Source organism: Phoxinus phoxinus, assembly GCF_949152265.1.
Source record: "Phoxinus phoxinus genome assembly, chromosome: 5".
In the NCBI taxonomy this organism is placed as follows: domain Eukaryota; kingdom Metazoa; phylum Chordata; class Actinopteri; order Cypriniformes; family Leuciscidae; genus Phoxinus; species Phoxinus phoxinus.
In genome coordinates this window covers 22023386-22042105 of record NC_136880.1, presented here as the reverse complement: position 1 = coordinate 22042105, position 18720 = coordinate 22023386, and the positions used below count along the sequence as shown (strand labels likewise).

General features: G+C 39.4%; 1 protein-coding gene across 1 annotated transcript in view; it reads left to right on the top strand.

Moving 5' to 3' along the window:
• ntng1b (netrin g1b) overlaps positions 1-18351 on the top strand; it is a 54469-nt gene extending 36118 nt beyond the window's left edge. Inside the window, 4 exon segments of the mRNA XM_079611658.1 lie at positions 6938-7110; positions 12361-12387; positions 12621-12665; positions 17157-18351. Coding sequence (XP_079467784.1) covers positions 6938-7110; positions 12361-12387; positions 12621-12665; positions 17157-17407 — 496 coding nt within the window. The 3' untranslated portion in view covers positions 17408-18351.
• The last annotated feature ends 369 nt before the right edge of the window (positions 18352-18720 follow it).

Genomic DNA, 18720 nt, shown 5'->3' with positions numbered 1-18720 from the left:
GTTGTCTTCTGGGAACCATGCAAGTATCTTCTGTAGCTTTTGGAGGGCAGTACTAAATGAAAAATATTGTGCAATTTTTATGATCCGCCTAATTTTTTTTAAGTATATTAATGTTTTTTACAGATTCTGCAAGGGGTGTGTAAACTTTTGAGCACAGCTGCATGAACCAATTATTTTATTATTATTTATGCTTTTGCATCCTTTTTGAAGCTTGAAAGCCCCTTTCTCCTTAATTGTAACCGCATATAGAAAAAAGCAACCATCACATTCTTCAGAATTAAAAACAAAGGAAGTCATAGAGGTTTGGAAAGACAAGAGGGTGAGGTCGTAAATGACGACAGTACTTTCATCTTCAGGTGAACTATACCTTTATTGACTGCTGTTCAATAGATTTTTAACAGCAAAACAAAAACAGGCCATGAGGGCTTGTGATCTATAAACAGCGGCCTTCAAGATCCCTTTACATAGCACTCCACTTTTAAGATTATTTCATATTCAATAAAATATATTTTTAGGCCATTGCAATCTTTCAGCTCAATTTAAATATGCATGATCTGAGGAAAGATTATTCAGATGAAACGCTCCAAAGAAAAAATCCCTGGAAAAAAAAGCTGCATCACTTTGGTTGTTTTAGTCCCAGCAGACTCCTCGTGTTGTAATACTAAAATAAATGCTTCACATGTCAAAGAGTGCCAACTTACAGCATATTGCACAAAGATCTACCTAGTTCAATACTTCAACACTCATTTTTCTTGTATATTATGTTCCCTGAACTCACACGAATGCACAACCACAGCACAGCAGATATAAAAACATTTCAGAATGTTTTTCAGAAACCATCCACAACTATTTAATTCATAAACATTGAATTAGTTATTTTATTGAATGTAATATTTTATTCAGACTGTGTCAGTCGATGATGGCCTGCCCTTGTGAACTCTTCGGAAGCATAAATAAATGGCAATTCAGATTTTTAAACTGCAAATTGTCCCGTTCGCATGAGGCTTGATTTGAAAGTCATAGGCTGAGCTTTTGAGTACAAATGTTTGTCACAACTGGCCATGTTTCCTGCCAATCATTTTTGATTCACATCTAAGATATTTAATAATGCCTAATGAGAAGCTTTGCTGCAATCATCAATAATAAACGAGCAACTGGAAGAAGAAAAAAAACATCAACATAAACTCTCCCTTGAGGCACTGCAGTAAACTTGAATATCAACACATTTTCGCGATCTCAAAAATAACACTACATTATTCATTTATCCCAGCTGCTTTTGGAATCAAAATTATGTGATTTTTCTTTAACAGATCTTATGTGAATATGAATACAGATGCATATGCTGATCAAATTAGATTGAAAAACACATTAACGTCAGTCTTTTTTATTATATTTACGCACCATTTAATTCCCCATTTTCCAGAAACCGTTCCACCACTATATTTATCAATAATCACAGCACTTTATCACATACTTCCACATGTGCGGTGTCCCCACTTCACTGTTTATCCAAGCAGCTTTGAAGATGAGGAAGAGGTTGTGTTTGATCAAAGCAGGGATGGGACGGAGTCCCTTATTAGCATAATATTCATGCAGATCAGAGTAAATGCTCTATAATAGGGGCTGTCGTCGAAACAAATTGCAGGCGTTGCTCCCAGCAATGCCAACCAGAGTGCCACAAATTCAAATCGGATTTGGTTGCAGTGGAATAATCGGAGTAGGCGAATTACGCTGTGATGAATTCCTAATATTTCCCCTGAAATCTGGAGAGCCCCTCTAGGGTCGACTACATTTTGAGGTGAGACACAAACAATTTGCCTGAGATGTATTACATTCCACCCAGATGAGTGAGGAAATTGGCCACCGCGCAGAGTCAGTCAGTCCTAATAGGAATCCGCATTTCAGCAGCATCACAATGGTGAATAATGTGGCCATGACTTTTAGGATCATTATTGAAGTTTCAGTACACCCGAGGCACTGGGCATGTCAAAATGCAATTGTGATCCTTATGCATTTGCTGTAGTATCATGTAAAACTGAATAAAGAAATAACATAGGCTAAGCTTGTGGTATTTCACTGGAGCTGCTATTATATGGTGGGTGACAGCTTGACATAATAGATAGACAGTCTAATGTCCATGGTCATATACAGTGTTATTTTTACACATTTTTTTTGTTTTAGTCATAGTTTTTGTCTTTTGATGAAAATATCTAAATTTAATCAATATTTCATCAATCAGTTTTACTGTGACTTAAAGGAATTGTTCACCCAAAAATGAAAATTATCCCATCAATTACTCACCCTCAAGCCATAGGTGTATATGACTTTCTTAAAAGTCATATTAAAAAAATATCCTGGCTCTTCCCAGCTTTGTAAAGGCATTGTAATCCAAAAAGCACATTCATCCATCATAAAAGTAAGCCATGACTACAGTGGTTTATAAATATTTATGTATCATTTTGCAAACATTATGGGAACTTTAATTTTGTTCTCATAAAGTAGTAACATTTAAAAAAAAATGTTAGATGAACATCCAATGAAAACGTTTCAGAAACAAACTTCCATGAATGATATTTAATGTATTTGCGTTGAAGTTTTGATAACTTTAATAAAGACCAGATAACTTTGAACAACAAATTCTATTAATGTTACTTGAAGTATTTATATACCTTCGAGAGAATCTTGCCAGAATGTTAGCCAAAGTCCTGAGAATGTTCCTTGTTAGCTGCTATAGTGATTTTTAAAATTAGGAGGATGAATACAGGCATGCCAGTATAATAATTATATTTACATGAATCGGGTCATCTTATGGAAATATCGCATGACCTCGTGAAGCCCTTCACTAAAGTTTATCCTGAGCAGCAGAAGCCTGCATAACTTCTAAACAAAAACAAAAATGTAGCTGAACTTAAATATTGTTCTTGGAATAATTTTGAGCATGTACAGTAAGGAAACTTTACCAGTGTCTGTAAAAAGTTTTACTCATGCTGTTTGACCCCTGGAAACTTTCTTCACCTTCTGGCCTTGAGGATTAGAAGAGTCTTAGATGTCTTTGTAGTGAGAAGCAGACTTGGACTCCAAATGTAAACTCTAGTGGAGACACAGAGACATCTGACAGCCTTCTCATCAAAAAGGAAGGTGAGAGAAACCCTGAACCTGTCCATCTTCCTGAACTTCACAGATGTAGCTGAAGGTTCACTCGCTTTTGTACAGTCTACTAACCTTAGTTACTGGAGAACCTGCCTGGCTCCCGACATCTGCCCTAACAGCTTTCTGTTGAGCGACAAGCCGCATCAAGCGGAGAAGTAAACACAAGTGAGAATAGGAGAAGGGGAAATGTAAATGTGCACGAGGAAAAGGAACACATTTAAAAGTGAGAGACTCGTCAACAAAATTGCTGAAGAAAATGTTTATTAACAAAGTTTTGTTTTTTTCGTCAATGATAATGAAGACAAAAAATATGCATCATAGGAACCCCTTTTGTAATGTTTCCTTAATGTTGGGAACATATAGAAATAATGTTTTAAATGTTTAATATGAACATTAGCATGCTCTTAGAACATATTTTTGTTAGCTGGGTATTTATTTATTTGGGCAAAACATTTTAATAAATTACAATGTACACCTTTCATTTGCATCCAAATGTAATATGATCTCATCTTTTAACAATTAACTTAGCTTGATAAGACTTCACATTACAGCCTTCGTAGCCTTAGGCATTTGCAAACAATACAAGATAAGGCTGACAGTTGATAGTAAACAGCAGGACTGAGATGAGCCTGAAATGCACTTCAGCTTGAAAATAACTCTGTTATTTAGTTTCATTTGCAGAGGCCATTAAGTAATAACACGGCAATATAACACAGCATTTTTTCAGAGATAAACTTATGGTATTCAAGCACAATAACAATAATGGACAAATTGTCACACAATAGCTTCTGTAATTTGCTTTCTTTATAAAAGATATGGAGTATAATAATAATAAAAAATATCAAAGATGCTAAGAAAAGATATATTGGCATAAAGACAGCAGAGTTCCCATATTACATGCTATTTGGGACCAGGCAAAAAACTACAATTGCATTAATTAATTTGTTACATTTATATAGTGCTTTTTCTGGGACCTCAAAGCGCTTCACATATGGAAGGGGGGAATCTCCTCAACCACCACCAATGTGCCCCATCCACCTGGATGATGCGACGGCAGCTATAGTGCGCCATAACGCCCACCAAACACACCAGCTTACTGGTGGAGAGGAGACAGTGATGAAGCCATATAGGGATGATTAGGAGGCCATGATGGACAGAGGCCAAGGGGCAAATTTGTCCAGGATGCCGGGGTTACACCCCTACTCTTTTTCGGAGGACATCCTGGGATTTTTAATGACCACGGAGAGTCAAGACCTTGGTTTAACGTCTCATCCAAAGGACGGTCCTCTTTTACAGTATAGTGTCCCTGTCACTATACCGGGGCGTTAGGACCCACACAGACCACAGGATGAGCGCCCCCTGCTGGCCTCACTAACACCTCTAACAGCAGCAACCTGGTTTTCTCAGGAGGTCTCCCATCCAGGTACTAACCAGGCTCAACCCTGCTTAGCTTCAGTGGGCAACCAGTCTTGGGCTACAGGGTGATTTGGCTACTGGCAAATTAAGAAATGATGCATTTTAGTATTGGGTGTTTCTTAAATACTGTGCAATGCATTGATGTATAGGGAACTCAAACATAGAGCAAATGGAAAATGGGAGAGACTGCCAAAGGAAAACACGTTCCAGTAGAAACCAAGGTCAGGATGAAACATAGCAAGAGGAACTGACATGAAAGTCTGCTTTCTACTCTGAAGACAGACAATATATTTCAGATGTTGCTATGTTTCATAGTAATAGGGCATGGGAGTGTAGACGCCTTTGTGTGAGAACTAACGTTTAGACAGCCTTGCATCATATGATTTCATAACGTAAGCCACGCACGTCTTCTGTTAAAACGTTAAAAAAGAGGGGTAGATTATTTTTATTCAAAAGCATTTCTCACATTTATTCAAATAGTGAAAAGAAGTCCCTTTGTGGCAAAAATTCATGAATATGAGTTATGAACTACACCTCATAGACAATGCCGCTCAGCATAACGCCCTGAGCCATATCTTTAGAGAGTGAGTGCGCACAGCAAAACACTTACGTCTTGGATTCATAACAGGAGGGAGGAGAGTGGAGTTAAATGAGTCACTGAGTGGTGCCACTCTTAGATAATGGCCAAAGCCCACTCTGGGAGAGCTAGAAGAAAAAAGGCCAATAAAGAATTATTAAATGGATTTTCATCTTTCTGCCAGCACAAACGGTTGCCGTGCCAGGCGTTCTCCCAGCGGCACCCGCAGAATGATATTCAACGGTCCCTCCAATTTCAATATGACAATGCCAACGGCAAAAGCATCACGTCCCTTGCCGCTGCGCCGCGGATACACTGAACTTCGTGACATCGGCTTGATGATCCAGTTTCGGCTGGTTTTTAATTAACCCGAGGGTCAGATCTCAAAGCACACCACTTTAGGGAATTTTACTATCTAGATGAAGGGCAGTTAGATACATCCACAGATTAGAGATATGGAAGAGATTTAATTGACTACCTTTTATGATACTCCAGAGAGCCAATGAATCAGTGCACTTCCGTAATGGCAAAATTGGAAAGCAGCCTATTCATATCAATGCCAAACCATACACAGAAGTTCACTACATGATAATACTGAATGCTTTATTTTACCAAAAAATAATAATACTCTTACATTAACAACATTTAACGGGTCCATCACAGTCAATGCAGGCAAAAGCATTTTCTGTAGCTCCATTTGACGTTAATCATCATGAAAGCTTAAATTAGAGTATTTTTCTGTTGTTTTCCCGCAGTTATTAATCATTAATGTGTAATGTCATGAAAAGTAGAAAGTCAATTGGAATGGATGTATTTCTGTAACACGTCTGTCTCGAGTTCACAGCAGGAGGTAGCCACATATCCTCACCGCCGCGGTTCTCCAAAGAGCAAAAGTCCTCCTTTGAACGCACTGCAGAAAAACAAATACTGCCTTGATATCATACCGAACACAAAGCCTCCAGAGAGGTGTAGCATATCCAGAATGCTCAATGATCTCATTAACCGCTGCCCATCACACTGGGAGGCGGAGGTCAGAAGTACACAACACGGTTGTAACCTTTTGTCTCCTGGCAAAATCAATGACTGCAAATTATATTTAGAGTAGATATGGAAAGTGAGACCACTCATCTCGAGTGGCAGCTAAGATAATCATCCGCAATCGCAGAGTGTCTCTGAAGCTCTCTTTGTTTTAACTAGGAATTTGGGATGAGTAACTACACATACGCGCCTTCATATAAAATAAAAATTCTTGGAAGGCATCCTTGTTTTGACATAAACTCCAACCTTCAGAGAGCCTGAATTCCTCCTACATTTAATGCTCTCTAAACACTCTGAAACAACGGTGACTCTTTGTTAAAATCTCTTTCCCAGCAGACATCAGAGGAACTTTGAAGAGGTGCTGTTAGTGTCGATAGACTTTCCACTTCTTTTATTCTTTCCCTTTTCCAATGTTAAAGCCCAACCACTGAGAGGCTTTCATTCTGCTTTTGTGTCACAGATGTGACCCACGCTTCTATTCAGTATCTCCGCAGGGGCACAGTCAAATGAGCTCTGTTTTTAACGGCATAATGAAGCTCTCTTCCGCAGCATCATGGGAAGCCTACGTTAAAGGTTGGAGTTTGTAATGGATATGCCACTAAGAGGCTCCGAACCCATCGCAAAGAAATTAATATCACGATTCGTATACGACGTCAAACGTTGTGTCTGGTTCTTTGTTCCCGCCACCAACATAGAAACAGTAGCCTGGGCTGACATTTTCCGTTTATTATGATGTTTTGTTCTCCATCCTGCTAGGTGCAAGTGCAATCTCCATGCCAACAGCTGTGTTTTTGACAAAGGGAAGCTGGGCTGCGAGTGTGAACACAACACCACGGGGCCGGATTGTGCACGCTGCAAGAGACACTTCCAGGGCCGAGCCTGGAGCATGGGCTCCTACCTGCCCATCCCCAAGGGTACTGCCAATATCTGTGAGTACATCCTGCCATCTCTCTCTCGACATGACTCATGGGAAAGCATAGTGCTCCATCAAGCACCAAAACGTGACCTTTTCAGTCCTGTTCCAAATGACATTTTACTTTCAGAGCAACAACAGCAACAACAAAAGACCAACAATAAGCCTGTAGGCTGCATGCGTATAAACCAGTAGCAAATGGTGGGCTTCTGAAATCAGTGTTTTATAACATATTTTATTACTACAGTGTGTTGGTACTTCAAGTTAAATTAAACAAAAATGAGAAATATTTCCTTGACAAGTGGCTGAAACAAGTTAAGTTTAAAATGTTTATATATACTGTATATATATTATTTTATTTATATTCAGTTATCTTTTTTATTCACTTGGTTGCACAAATCGCATGACGCAGGAGAATTACTAGATTACTAGAACAGAGGATAGGTATAAATACACAGAGATAACAAGGAAAAATAGGTGAACGTAATCCAATCAGAAACCACAAAAACTGACCACCAAACAGAACTCAGGAAAAGCAGCATAGGAAACCATATGAAAACGAAACCAAAACAGACTTGAGACCATTACAGTAGCTCCCCCTCCAAGAAGGTTCGTCCTCGCGCCGTAGGAAGTCTGATTGAGCATGGGGGCTTTGGAGGAGGACAAGGTGCTGACCAAAGGGTAGGATGCAGGAGGACGTGATGGTGGGAGGAGCCAGGTGGAAACCCAGAGCACAGCCAGGATGTCAAGGGAGGGAGAAGCCATGGTGGAGACTTGGCAGGCAAAATCAGGGGGATGACAGACTGAGAAGGAGATTGCAGAGACCCAGGCGGCGCTGAAGAGCCAACGAGAACAACCGGCACAATGGATCCGAGGGGGAACCAAGGTGCCAGAGGACTGAGGTGGAGCCGGTGAAACTATAGACCATGGCAGATCCGGAGGGAAGGCGGAGCCTGACGGAGCCGAAGGGGTTGAGGGACAAAGCGCAGCTGAAGACCCAAAAGTTTGTGGCGCAGGAGTTTGTGTCAATACAAGATCTTGACCAAAGATGTATGCACCTCTTGATGGAAATAAATGTTGTGATGTTATTTCCATCAAGAGGTGCATTCATTTTTGGTCAAGATCTTGTATTGGCAATGCAAGAGTCAAGCACTCTGTGAAGTCTAATCCAGCACATCTCAAAGACTTTCAATGAACTTAAGGCCTGGACACAGAGGTGCTAATTCATGTGTGAAAATGATTCTTCATGCTCCCTCCCAACCATTCTTCTACAGTTTGAGCCTGATGAATCTTGACATTGACATCCTGGAATATGGCCATGATGTGTCTTCCTATGGTTGTTTAAGAAATAAAAAGCTACACACTCTATCAATTGGGATTAGAAGAACTGTTTTTAGCCGAGCAGTGTTCAATATAATATAATATAATATAATATAATATAATATAATATAATATAATATAATATAATATAATATAATCCACATTGTAATATAATATATACATCCATTTTCTAGAATTGTAATATAATATATACATCCATTTTCTAGAGTAGACACTGCCTCCCTTGCCTCTTAAGACAAAAAGTTTCTGGTATAAACTTTAAAATGTTATGTTGGGGACTTTTTGTTGCTTTTCTGAAAATTGAGAGCTAGAAGTCATCCTCTTCTTTAGCTTCTTAGCTCTCTTGGCATTGAGTGGTGGCACATCTGTTAAGTTCTCGGCCCAAGGCAGGGGGCTCATTGCCCTAATAAATCTAATGAAGTCAGTAACTGTAGCTCAGGGACAGCGAGAGGCTCAGCACTGTCCAGATGGTGGGAGGAGAACCCTCTGGCCCCCTCAGTGCAGGTCCACTCAAAACTAAGTCACTACCATCAAGCACAAGCCATATACTTATGCAGACACAAGCAAAGGACATTTTATGGTATGCTGCATCACGAGGTGGAAGGCAGCTGCGACATTTCGGTTTATGAATATTCTGTTTTGCATTCTCAACACTGTGCAGCAATGCATGCATGATCTTTTATGGCTGTATTAGATCTAGTGCACCTGAAGAGAGAGTGTGTGTGTGTGTGTGTGTGTGTGTGTGTGTGTGTGTGTGTGTGTGTGTGTGTGTGTGTGTGTGTGTGTGTGTGTGTGTGTGTGTGTGTGTGTGTGTGTGTGTGTGTGTGTGTGTGTGTGTGTGTGTGTGTGTGTGTGTGTGTGTGTGTGTGTGTGTGTGTGTGTGTGTGTGTGTGTGTGTGTGTGAGTGAGTATACATGCTTTTGAAAGCCTTTAATATCGTCCTAGCCTTTCCCCATGTTATAAAGGCCCTCATAATGCAGGGGCAAAGCTCAGACTGACAGCAAGTTATTAAAAACCCAATACCAGGACACATCTGTGCCCAACAGAGGAAACCAAGGCCCACCTATATCAAAAGCAATATTAGCACCTGTTTTGGCAAGAAATTCACAATGCAACAGGCTTGCATATGAAATCAAAATAACATTATTGCCCCTGCAGGTTTTTAAAAAAAAATCAATAGCCTTCGACTGTTGCATCGTCCCCCTTCCCTGCAAATGATCACGATCGCAGCGACACGCCACTTCTACGCAGCTCGTATTACATGTGAGGTTATGAAACATATGGCTCTCGCATAAAGATAAATTTGATGAAAGTGCAGAATTTAATTAAGCTGTAATGGCTTTCATCTGTCATCAAGTCTTCTGCTGTAATCACACAAGCAATTTATCTCTATGTTAAGATTCATGGTAGGCAGGAGCCTCCTCGTGCAGTGATATATAGCTGCATGTGGCCACGCGTCTAATAATTCAGCAGAAATTGAAATCCATGTCTTTGTCTGGTGGGATGGGCTTAGAGAGTCAGGAAGGGACATTGCGTGTGAAAGAGAACGTGTCCTGCTGTGACTTTACACCAGCACGCTACTGCCAGACAGAGAAGAGGAGATCTCTCTATGTATAAAAAAGGCCATGGGGTACACTAGGTAATGGGTGAACATTTATTTTTTGCACCATCAAAAAATGATTTGCTAATCATCAAAGCGGAGAAATGAGAATGCCTTTTAAATTCCTCTTCGCTTCCTGAATTTGATTTAAATTTGAACTTTGCATCTAAATTTAAAGAAGTGGACTAAAAATAAATAATATTTAAAGAAATTCATCAGTGTTTTTTTTTTTTTTATAATATACACTGATGAGCCAAAACATTATGACCACCTGCCTAATTGGTCTTCCACGTGCTGCCAAAACAGTGCCGACCCACCACAGCATGGACTCTACAAGGCCCCCGAAGCAGAGTGCGATGCGCTGTGTGTTGTGACGCATTCCTCCCATAACCATCATTAAAACTTTGTGTGACTTGTGCCACAGTAGACCTTCTGTTGGCTTGGACCAGATGGGAAAGGCTTCGTTGCTCTCGTGGATCGGCAACACCCTGTTGCCGGTTTGTGGTTTGTCCTTCTTCGGACACTGTTGGTAAATTTTCACGACTGCTGACTGGGAACAACCCACAAGCCTTGCCATTTCAGAGATACTCTGATCCAGTCGCCTTGCCAGATCTTTATTCCTGCCCATTTCTCCTGCATCCATCACTGATTACAAGAACTGATTGTTTGCTTATCATCTAATCTACCCAGAGCTTAATATATGGCCTTGTTTGGAGATGATCAACGTTTGTTCACTTCACCTGTGACTGATCATAATGTTTTGAGTGTATTTATTAAATGAACTTTTTATGGATTATGGTGTATGCTTTACTTTTAATTTATCTTTTAGATTTCGGACAGCAAATATGCAGGAAAAAACATAATTAACCCATCTCTGACTGTGGACAATCTCTATAACTTTCTGATTATAATGAGTGGTTGCCGATGCCACATCATCACAAGCAATGGCAGAAATGAATAGAATGATAATGTCAAACCACATGATAGAATTGTTTTGTTGGATTTATCATATTCCTTTATGCACAAATGTTATATTAGCATTGCATACAGCAGCATTCTACTGCAAAAAAAAAACGCCTGAAATACTTTTAATACATGTGTGCCAGCCTTAACCAGGCAGAACCTTAAGATCTTGATCTTATGCGTGCAGAGGCGGATTTTCAATTCTGTGCTCTTGTTGTGTCCCATGTGGGAAGAACAGGTGCTCGAGAAGCTAAGAATTATGTGTGTTTTGGTACTTTTGTGATAAATAAAATGTGCGTTGGTTTAATCAATGCACACTGAGCTCTTCTACCAGCTGTCCACTTCTTCCTGTTTTCCAGACTTGTCATTCATAGCTCAGGTGAGCAGAATTCCCAATTAGCCTTGAGTCGCTACCGCTGTAATGAGGCCTATGATGTGCCGTGAGAGCTGAACGCAAGAATTCAACCACGTCTGAGTCTGAAATCTTATGAGGGCTAGACATAATGTGGCGATGAAATAGCTGTTAGTGACTGTTGCTAGTCAAGCATTGTGCTGAAAACACTGGAGAATACATAAAGTGTAAACCACCTCGGTGGTCTGTGGTTTTTCAGCCGTAGCGTGCTGAGATATTATTCTTTGAACAGTGTCCTATAGACTGACTGGAGAGCTGCACGTAGGTGCAACGGTTTGAAATGTCAGGCCTGTCATAATAGTTGATGGTTGAAAATAAGAATATAAAAAAAAGATTCTGATGGATAGGAAAGTCAAATCATTTAATAAATTGTGTTAACTAACAGTAATTAATGAATAATAAAAAAACATATAACTCTCTGGCAGGCTGCATAGGGGAGAGCGGCGCACAACTTTACACTTTTTTACTTTCTCAGTTTGTGTAAATTCACTTGGTGTTCAGAGTATTTATTTTCTACCCCATTCATTTCCCACATGTCTAGTACAATTACTGTATGGGGTTTTGTTTCATTAACACAGTGTATACTTTTTTTCTTGATTTACCATGGAAAGAAATGGAAATTAAATGTATCAAAAACTAAAATACTACATCATACACATGTTCTACTATTTGATATGTATATTTAAACAAAATAAATGTGTGATATGATAGGCTACATATTTCTCACTCTCTCTCAGAGACAGAATTTATGCAGGTATATTCTTCATAATTTGTTTAGATTTGCATTTAGTAAAAGAGAAAAGAAAAAGACTATACTCCTATAGATATACTCTTATTTGTGTAGCCATGATGCCTCACAGTTTAAACATATTTATCAGACTCATTTTTCTGTAATTTGTAAATGTAATTTACGTAAGTGATGCTAACCTGAGTTCTTTCTTTTTCCCCAGGTATCCCAAACAATCTTGTCACCTCTGGTAAGTTATTCCCTCGTAATGGTGTAATAAACATCATTTGTATTTCAAGTCGATAAAGATGCTTTAAAATGTATAACACTATTTGATATAAACATCCTAATTGAAGGTCTGTTGATAAATTGGACAGAAGTAACTGAAAGCCAGCTGTGAGCACTATATCATTAAATAATACTGAATAACTGTAAATAGTTTAAATTAGAAATAAATTGATTCTTATTTTTCATTTCATCAAGTTCGGCCAAATGCTTCTTCACTTGGAGTTGCAAACCGAAATCAAGGTAAGACTTTCAGAAATTAATCATTTGTTTTAATGCCTGCAAAACAACCAACCACAGATTTTTTTCCCCCCTACGCCTCATACCAACAAAACGCCTTTGTTTCTGGTTTGATCTCCTCTGCGATTTCAGTCTAGCCTCAAATCTCAACAGACAAGAAGTCCGAGAAACAATTTTGTGTGACTCATCGTCTGTGGTTAGTTTGCTGATAACAAGAGATGCTTATGCAGAAAACGTAAAAAATAAAAGTTAAAAGTCATGGCCATGAAGTACGATTTGATAGTTGCTAATGTTATTCAGAGGCTGGTAAAATATATTTTGTCACTAACATTTAGATGGTCTCAAAGCTTAAGGATGAACCAAAAGCCACAAAACACAACTCTTTTGATGTTTATGGAGTGTTTAAGAAAAGAGGATTGAAAAACTGAAGGCTTCTCATTTTCGCCACCCCTGCTGATTGTGAGTGACAGAGAGTGGTCTCTTTTCTGTCAGGACCAGAAGCAGAACAAAACAGGGGATTGTGGGAATCTGTCTGGTTGTTGTACACCCACATCTTCTAGGTCCAACCCTTCTGTTAGTAAGCGGCCAGCGGTCTCAAGTATCTGAGAGAAAGATGTGAGGAATATATGAGATGGTGGTAGATTTATTGCACTGATTTTAGAGACTTCTGAAAATCAATGAATGTGCACTAAACAGAACACCACCTCGATAATCTCTTCAGCGGATGAATACAGTGGGGAAACCATCTATCAAACCATAAGAAAGATTGTAAGAAATAGAAGAAAATAGTAGTGGCAAAAAAAAAGAATTGTCAAAGGGACCTGGGCACTGAGATACATCTGAGGATTGTTTATGAGTTAGAGAGTAGTTAATGCTAATAAATCAAATGAACAAAAGGCAGTTTAGGATTTATGGGAACTTAAAATAGCTTGTAAGGATAAGCAACAGACACAATATTCTATTTTGATTCTGTTAGTGAATTTTTTCAATTGGTTTGCAGGTCTGTTCTGTTCTGCAGGGAAAAAACAATGCAACTAAGTGTGCATTGTTCAGACAGCTAGATAAATAGGTCTAAAAAAAAAAAGAAGAAAAAAAAAAGAGTTATGATCACAAAAATATTAAAGGGATGGTTCGGAGTAATTTCAACCTAGGGTCCTTTGCACCATAACCTCGAGTCAAACCCCCAGAAGCTTTTTTCCCCTTGGTTGCACATTATTGAAGTTAGAGCTTATTTAGAGATATCAGCCGAATGGCTTAGTGCAGGCGCTAATGGATCCAAAAGTTGTATCTCGTAAATTACCCCACTAATAATGCCCAGAATGGTACCAAACTTCTAGTACAAATATGTTCTGTACTCATAAAACGAGGCATTGAAAAGTTTGTAAGTACATCAGGAGTTTATTTAAATAACACCTGCCTGATGGCTTATGCTACTGCTAACCTGGACGTTGAGGTCACTTCCGTGATTTGGGAAAAGCCTGTAAAAGTTCTGGCAGAAAGCGATGCATAAGGATGTAGTGTAATGACGTCCAGTTTCAGGAATGTCCTCATTTTTTGTTGATAGTACCAATTTGCAACAATTATTAGTTAACACTAAGTTGTCAACACTTCGAAAAAAAATGAAAAAAATAATTGGATATACCAAAAAAACTGTCATTGTGTGCTCACAACACAAGACAAAACACACAGAGCATGAATGTCCGAATCCTGACACAGAACCGAAAACCAAACTAGACATGAGTGCCGGCATCCGAACACCACGCTCCAAACGTGAAACAAGAGATACAGACAAGAGAGCGCACGAAGCCGCGCGCTCAAAAACAAGAAAATACAGGAGTGTCAGGCCTCTGTCACAAAACCAAGAATAAACTAGACCAAAGTGACAGAACCCAGACAAATATGGCACTTTATGATTATTCATGTCAATGAGGACCACTGAACCTCTTCTCTGACCTGTCAGGGAACGGATAGATCTGCCGTACACGTGCGTCACTATTGCTCAAGTCGGGAGCTGCCTGTTCTGTTCCATTGGCGTGTGAAAAAGTCACTGTAGTCTACGAAGGTGCAATACGGCACATATGTCTCCTAGGGAGAGACAGACCTCGGCCAGGGTTCACACCTCTTTTTTTTCCTTAGGTCAGAAGGTAAAGCGCAACACAAGTGTAAATGCAATCCATCCCACTGTACGCTACATGTGACGGATGACCTTGCACGTCTTTTCACGCTGAAGATGAAGACCGGGGCAGACGTGAGCGTGTGTGTTCAATGCTCCCCCAGTACGTGTGTATATTTGAAGAAAGAAGCAGTCAAAGAAGCAGCAGCAGCGAGTCTGTCTTCTGGGTACACTTGAACCGCACCCTGTGCTCAAAACTAATCTTGGGTACAGATGCTGCTGGAAAGACAATAGCTCTGTAGGGTCCTCTGGAGGCCTGTCAGCATTTGGATAATCCCATACATAGTGAACAAAGTAAACTTCAATCCTGGAGATTTAAAGTTTAAATCCCAGCAAAATCTTTCTAGAGTTGTCAGTCAAAATGGACATTGAGCTTTTCTTAGCACCCGTTAAACCATGCCAGATGGGCTTTTCGTGGAGAGATATGATATAAAAAGTGATATTTTCAGTGTTAAAATCGCCCTCAGCACTTAAAATGCTTAAAAGTGAATACTGTGATTTATTTCGGTTTGTTTATATAATAGTGGAATTGCAAGTATAGTGAAGAAAAACTACTGAAAAAAAGCAGTTTGATGCTAGTAACCTTTTATGGCCATGTCAGGCCTAACAGTGCCCTTTAGTTGTGATTAAGTCATCTCGCCTTTATTTCTGTACCGCTTCATACAATACAGATTGTTTAAAAGCAGCTTTACAGTGATAAACAGGAAAATAATGATTCAATGATGCAAAATTCAATGATTCCGTTCTGCTGTAAAGCAGCGCTAAAAAGACAACAATAAATGTTCATTGTTCAGCTGAATTCAGTTCAGTGTTGATTCAGTTCAGTTCAATAAGTGTGCAAAGTGCATCAGTTATGGGATGAGTTCAATCCATCTATAAATCAGCTCTCTATATATATATATTCTTTTGTATATACAAATACATTTGTATATATTGCACATTATACTATTGCGCTAGTACCCCGAAGTATAAAATAAGAGGAAACCCGTGATAGAATCAATCAGGAAATAAAGAAAAACAACAGAGAACATAGCATCAAAATAGCATCAAAATGGACAATTCTTTTTTTTATGGAATATTGCAGTGTTTATTATAAATTATTTATCTGTGCATATCACTTTTTTTTTTTATTCATATAATTCATGTGTCCTCGTAATCTTTAACCAAAATAACTAGCCCTTGCTTGAGAAGCCATTTCACTTCAATATACATCACATTAGGAAAGAAAAGACTGATCTGTGAAAAAGTTACTACAGTCCAACAATGCATTGTCCAATAATTAAGCAGATAGTTATGATGTTGAACAGAGTTACATTGTTGATCAGACTGTTGTGTTTAAAATATTAATAATAACATTAAAGCAACTAATCACATGCTTGGCCAGGCTGGGAAACCGTTCTAAACCAGCTAAACCTAAGCTTGGGCTGCTTTAAATGTTTTTTTTTTTTTTAGCAGGCTTACTGCTCATAGCTGGTACTTTTTTTCTCTCTCAATTCTGTCCCTGCTTCTCGGAGACCCTAGATGAAATTCATCTGAATGAAAGCAGCATGTGATTACTTTCCGTTTCTGAGCAAATAGTCCTGTCTCTCCTCCCAAAGCAAATATTTTCCGTGATAATTGAAGCAAGTACAATGGAATAGCAATCCTATTTTTTTCCACTAAAGAGGCTGTTTACAGGTCAAGGGAAGGGAGATTAGAGCAATTCGGGCTGGATTGGCATTATGGCGTGTATTTCATTGCACACCAATTCCCTGTTTGTCTTGAATTTGAACTTGACTTTTGGAGGGGGGGAGGACTCAAAACTTATATATGGTTTGTTTATTTTTTTTATTTCAAAATGATTCAATTATGGATTCAATTACAGAAGCATCAAAGCATGAACAGTTCATAAACTATAGATGTTGATTGTGTTTGCTGTAACCTTCATATAATAAAAGGACTAGTCAACGTAAGTAACAGCATTTAGACTTTCACCGGTAGCTTAATGCCAGACTTTTGCCAAAAGTCAGCAGTGGTGTTTTGCGATTTTGGTCACACACTGAAAAATGTGTCACACAATGATATATTTCCTGCCCCAAATCCCACCTACCCACTCTATGATTAATCATATCACTTCTGCAATATTACAGTGGGACTAACATCCCCCGTGGTGTCCTTAAAAGTAACCGCTGAGCCTCTCGCCAGCGCCCATCATAAACAATCACACACACAGCAACCTGATGATCATCCTGATGGATGCACTTTTTTTCCCTGGAAAGTGTTTCCTGGCGAGGGGAGGAAAGCGACGTGTGTTCACCTCTCTTTTTCTCTGCTCCCCACAGCTCGAGTGTGTGACCATGTTCTCCTGCGCTGTCAGAACGGCGGTGTGTGTCACCACCACCAGCGCTGCCAGTGTCCGGCAGGTTTCAGCGGCATACTGTGCGAGAAGACCCAATGCCAGGGTGACTCTTGCGAGGAGCTGCAATCCCGCCAGACGGCCCTCCGCCCCCCACCCGCGGCCCAGACTCTCCCGCTGGCTCTTCTATCTCTCATCCCCTCCCTGCTGGCCACCCGGGGCCTTACATCACTCTGAGGGGAACGCGTTCGCCCCAAAGACATTCTCAACAGGGGCTCTAATCCTGAGTGTCTGTCAGAGGACACAGGACAGCTGAAAAGAAATGCTCCCTTGATGCGGAAGAAAAAAACAAAACTCCCTTTTTTAGGAAACCACAAGGTTTTCTACTCAGTATTATGTCAATTAAAGTTTGCCGGAGATGATGGATAAACTGAAAAAAAAAAAAAACTGGAGAAACTGCAAGAGAGAAAAAAAAAAAGAACAACAGCACACAATCGCTGACACTAATGACTGTCTTTGTCTTTTTTGAAAATGTTAGGATGAAATCAAATACACTGTTACATTGCTCTGAAGCCATCCTGTCAGATTAAGACTTCATCTCAAACCTAAGAGCGCAGAGACACTGCAATACGATTCGCTTGGAGACGAATCATTGACGCGAGGATGAATGGAGATGAACTCGTAGACTGCCACCGAAATTGACGCACACGCTATCACGACTGGTTGTCAAACTTCTCACACTTTACCTTTTCCTGACCCTCTCTCTTCTTCCTGTAACTATGTGAAGTCATGTAAAAGACCCCTGATGTTTGTCACACAAAAAAACGTATCCTGTTTATCAGAAATGATCAAATATACAGTACAGTAACACGAGAGACAACTGTTGAAATTTTGTACTGGGGTATTTTCATGACAATGAGAATTTGAACAAGAAGACCTTGTCTAACAATGTGACTTTTTGCACCGCTGTGACAACCTGTAGAATTTTGGCTGGGTCTTTTTATTATTGCCCTGATGGAGTTGCATATCCCTGTTCAGTTGCTAATCGTTTTGCTTAAAACATGCGTTTATATTCTCACCGACCGAACTGTACGGGAGGTTTCACCAAAGGGCTTTGGTGAGGAATCCTTTGTTGCTTGAAGCCAACTATGTTTGTGAATTAAAGATGAAAAATAACTGTTTATGGACATTTTGTGAAAGAAAATCTTCAAGAAAGCAGGTGCTTTTTTTTCCAGGCGTGTTTTCAAAGCTCTTAGCAACTGCTTTAGAGATCCCACAAATTGCAGGGGGATGGAATTGAATGGTTAGCACAGATGACGATAGTGAACAAACATGTACAAACACATCCGCCTTGAATCCGTAGAAACATTCACCTGCCAAAATATTACAATTTTGAACTTAACTATACATAACTTAAAAACCTCAACAAAATGGTAACACTTGTATACAGTAATAAAGTACTTACAAATCATTAACAAACTATTAGTTTATAGTTAATGTAGTCTACATTGTTAATATAATAATAGACGATATACAAATAGTGAGTTCTT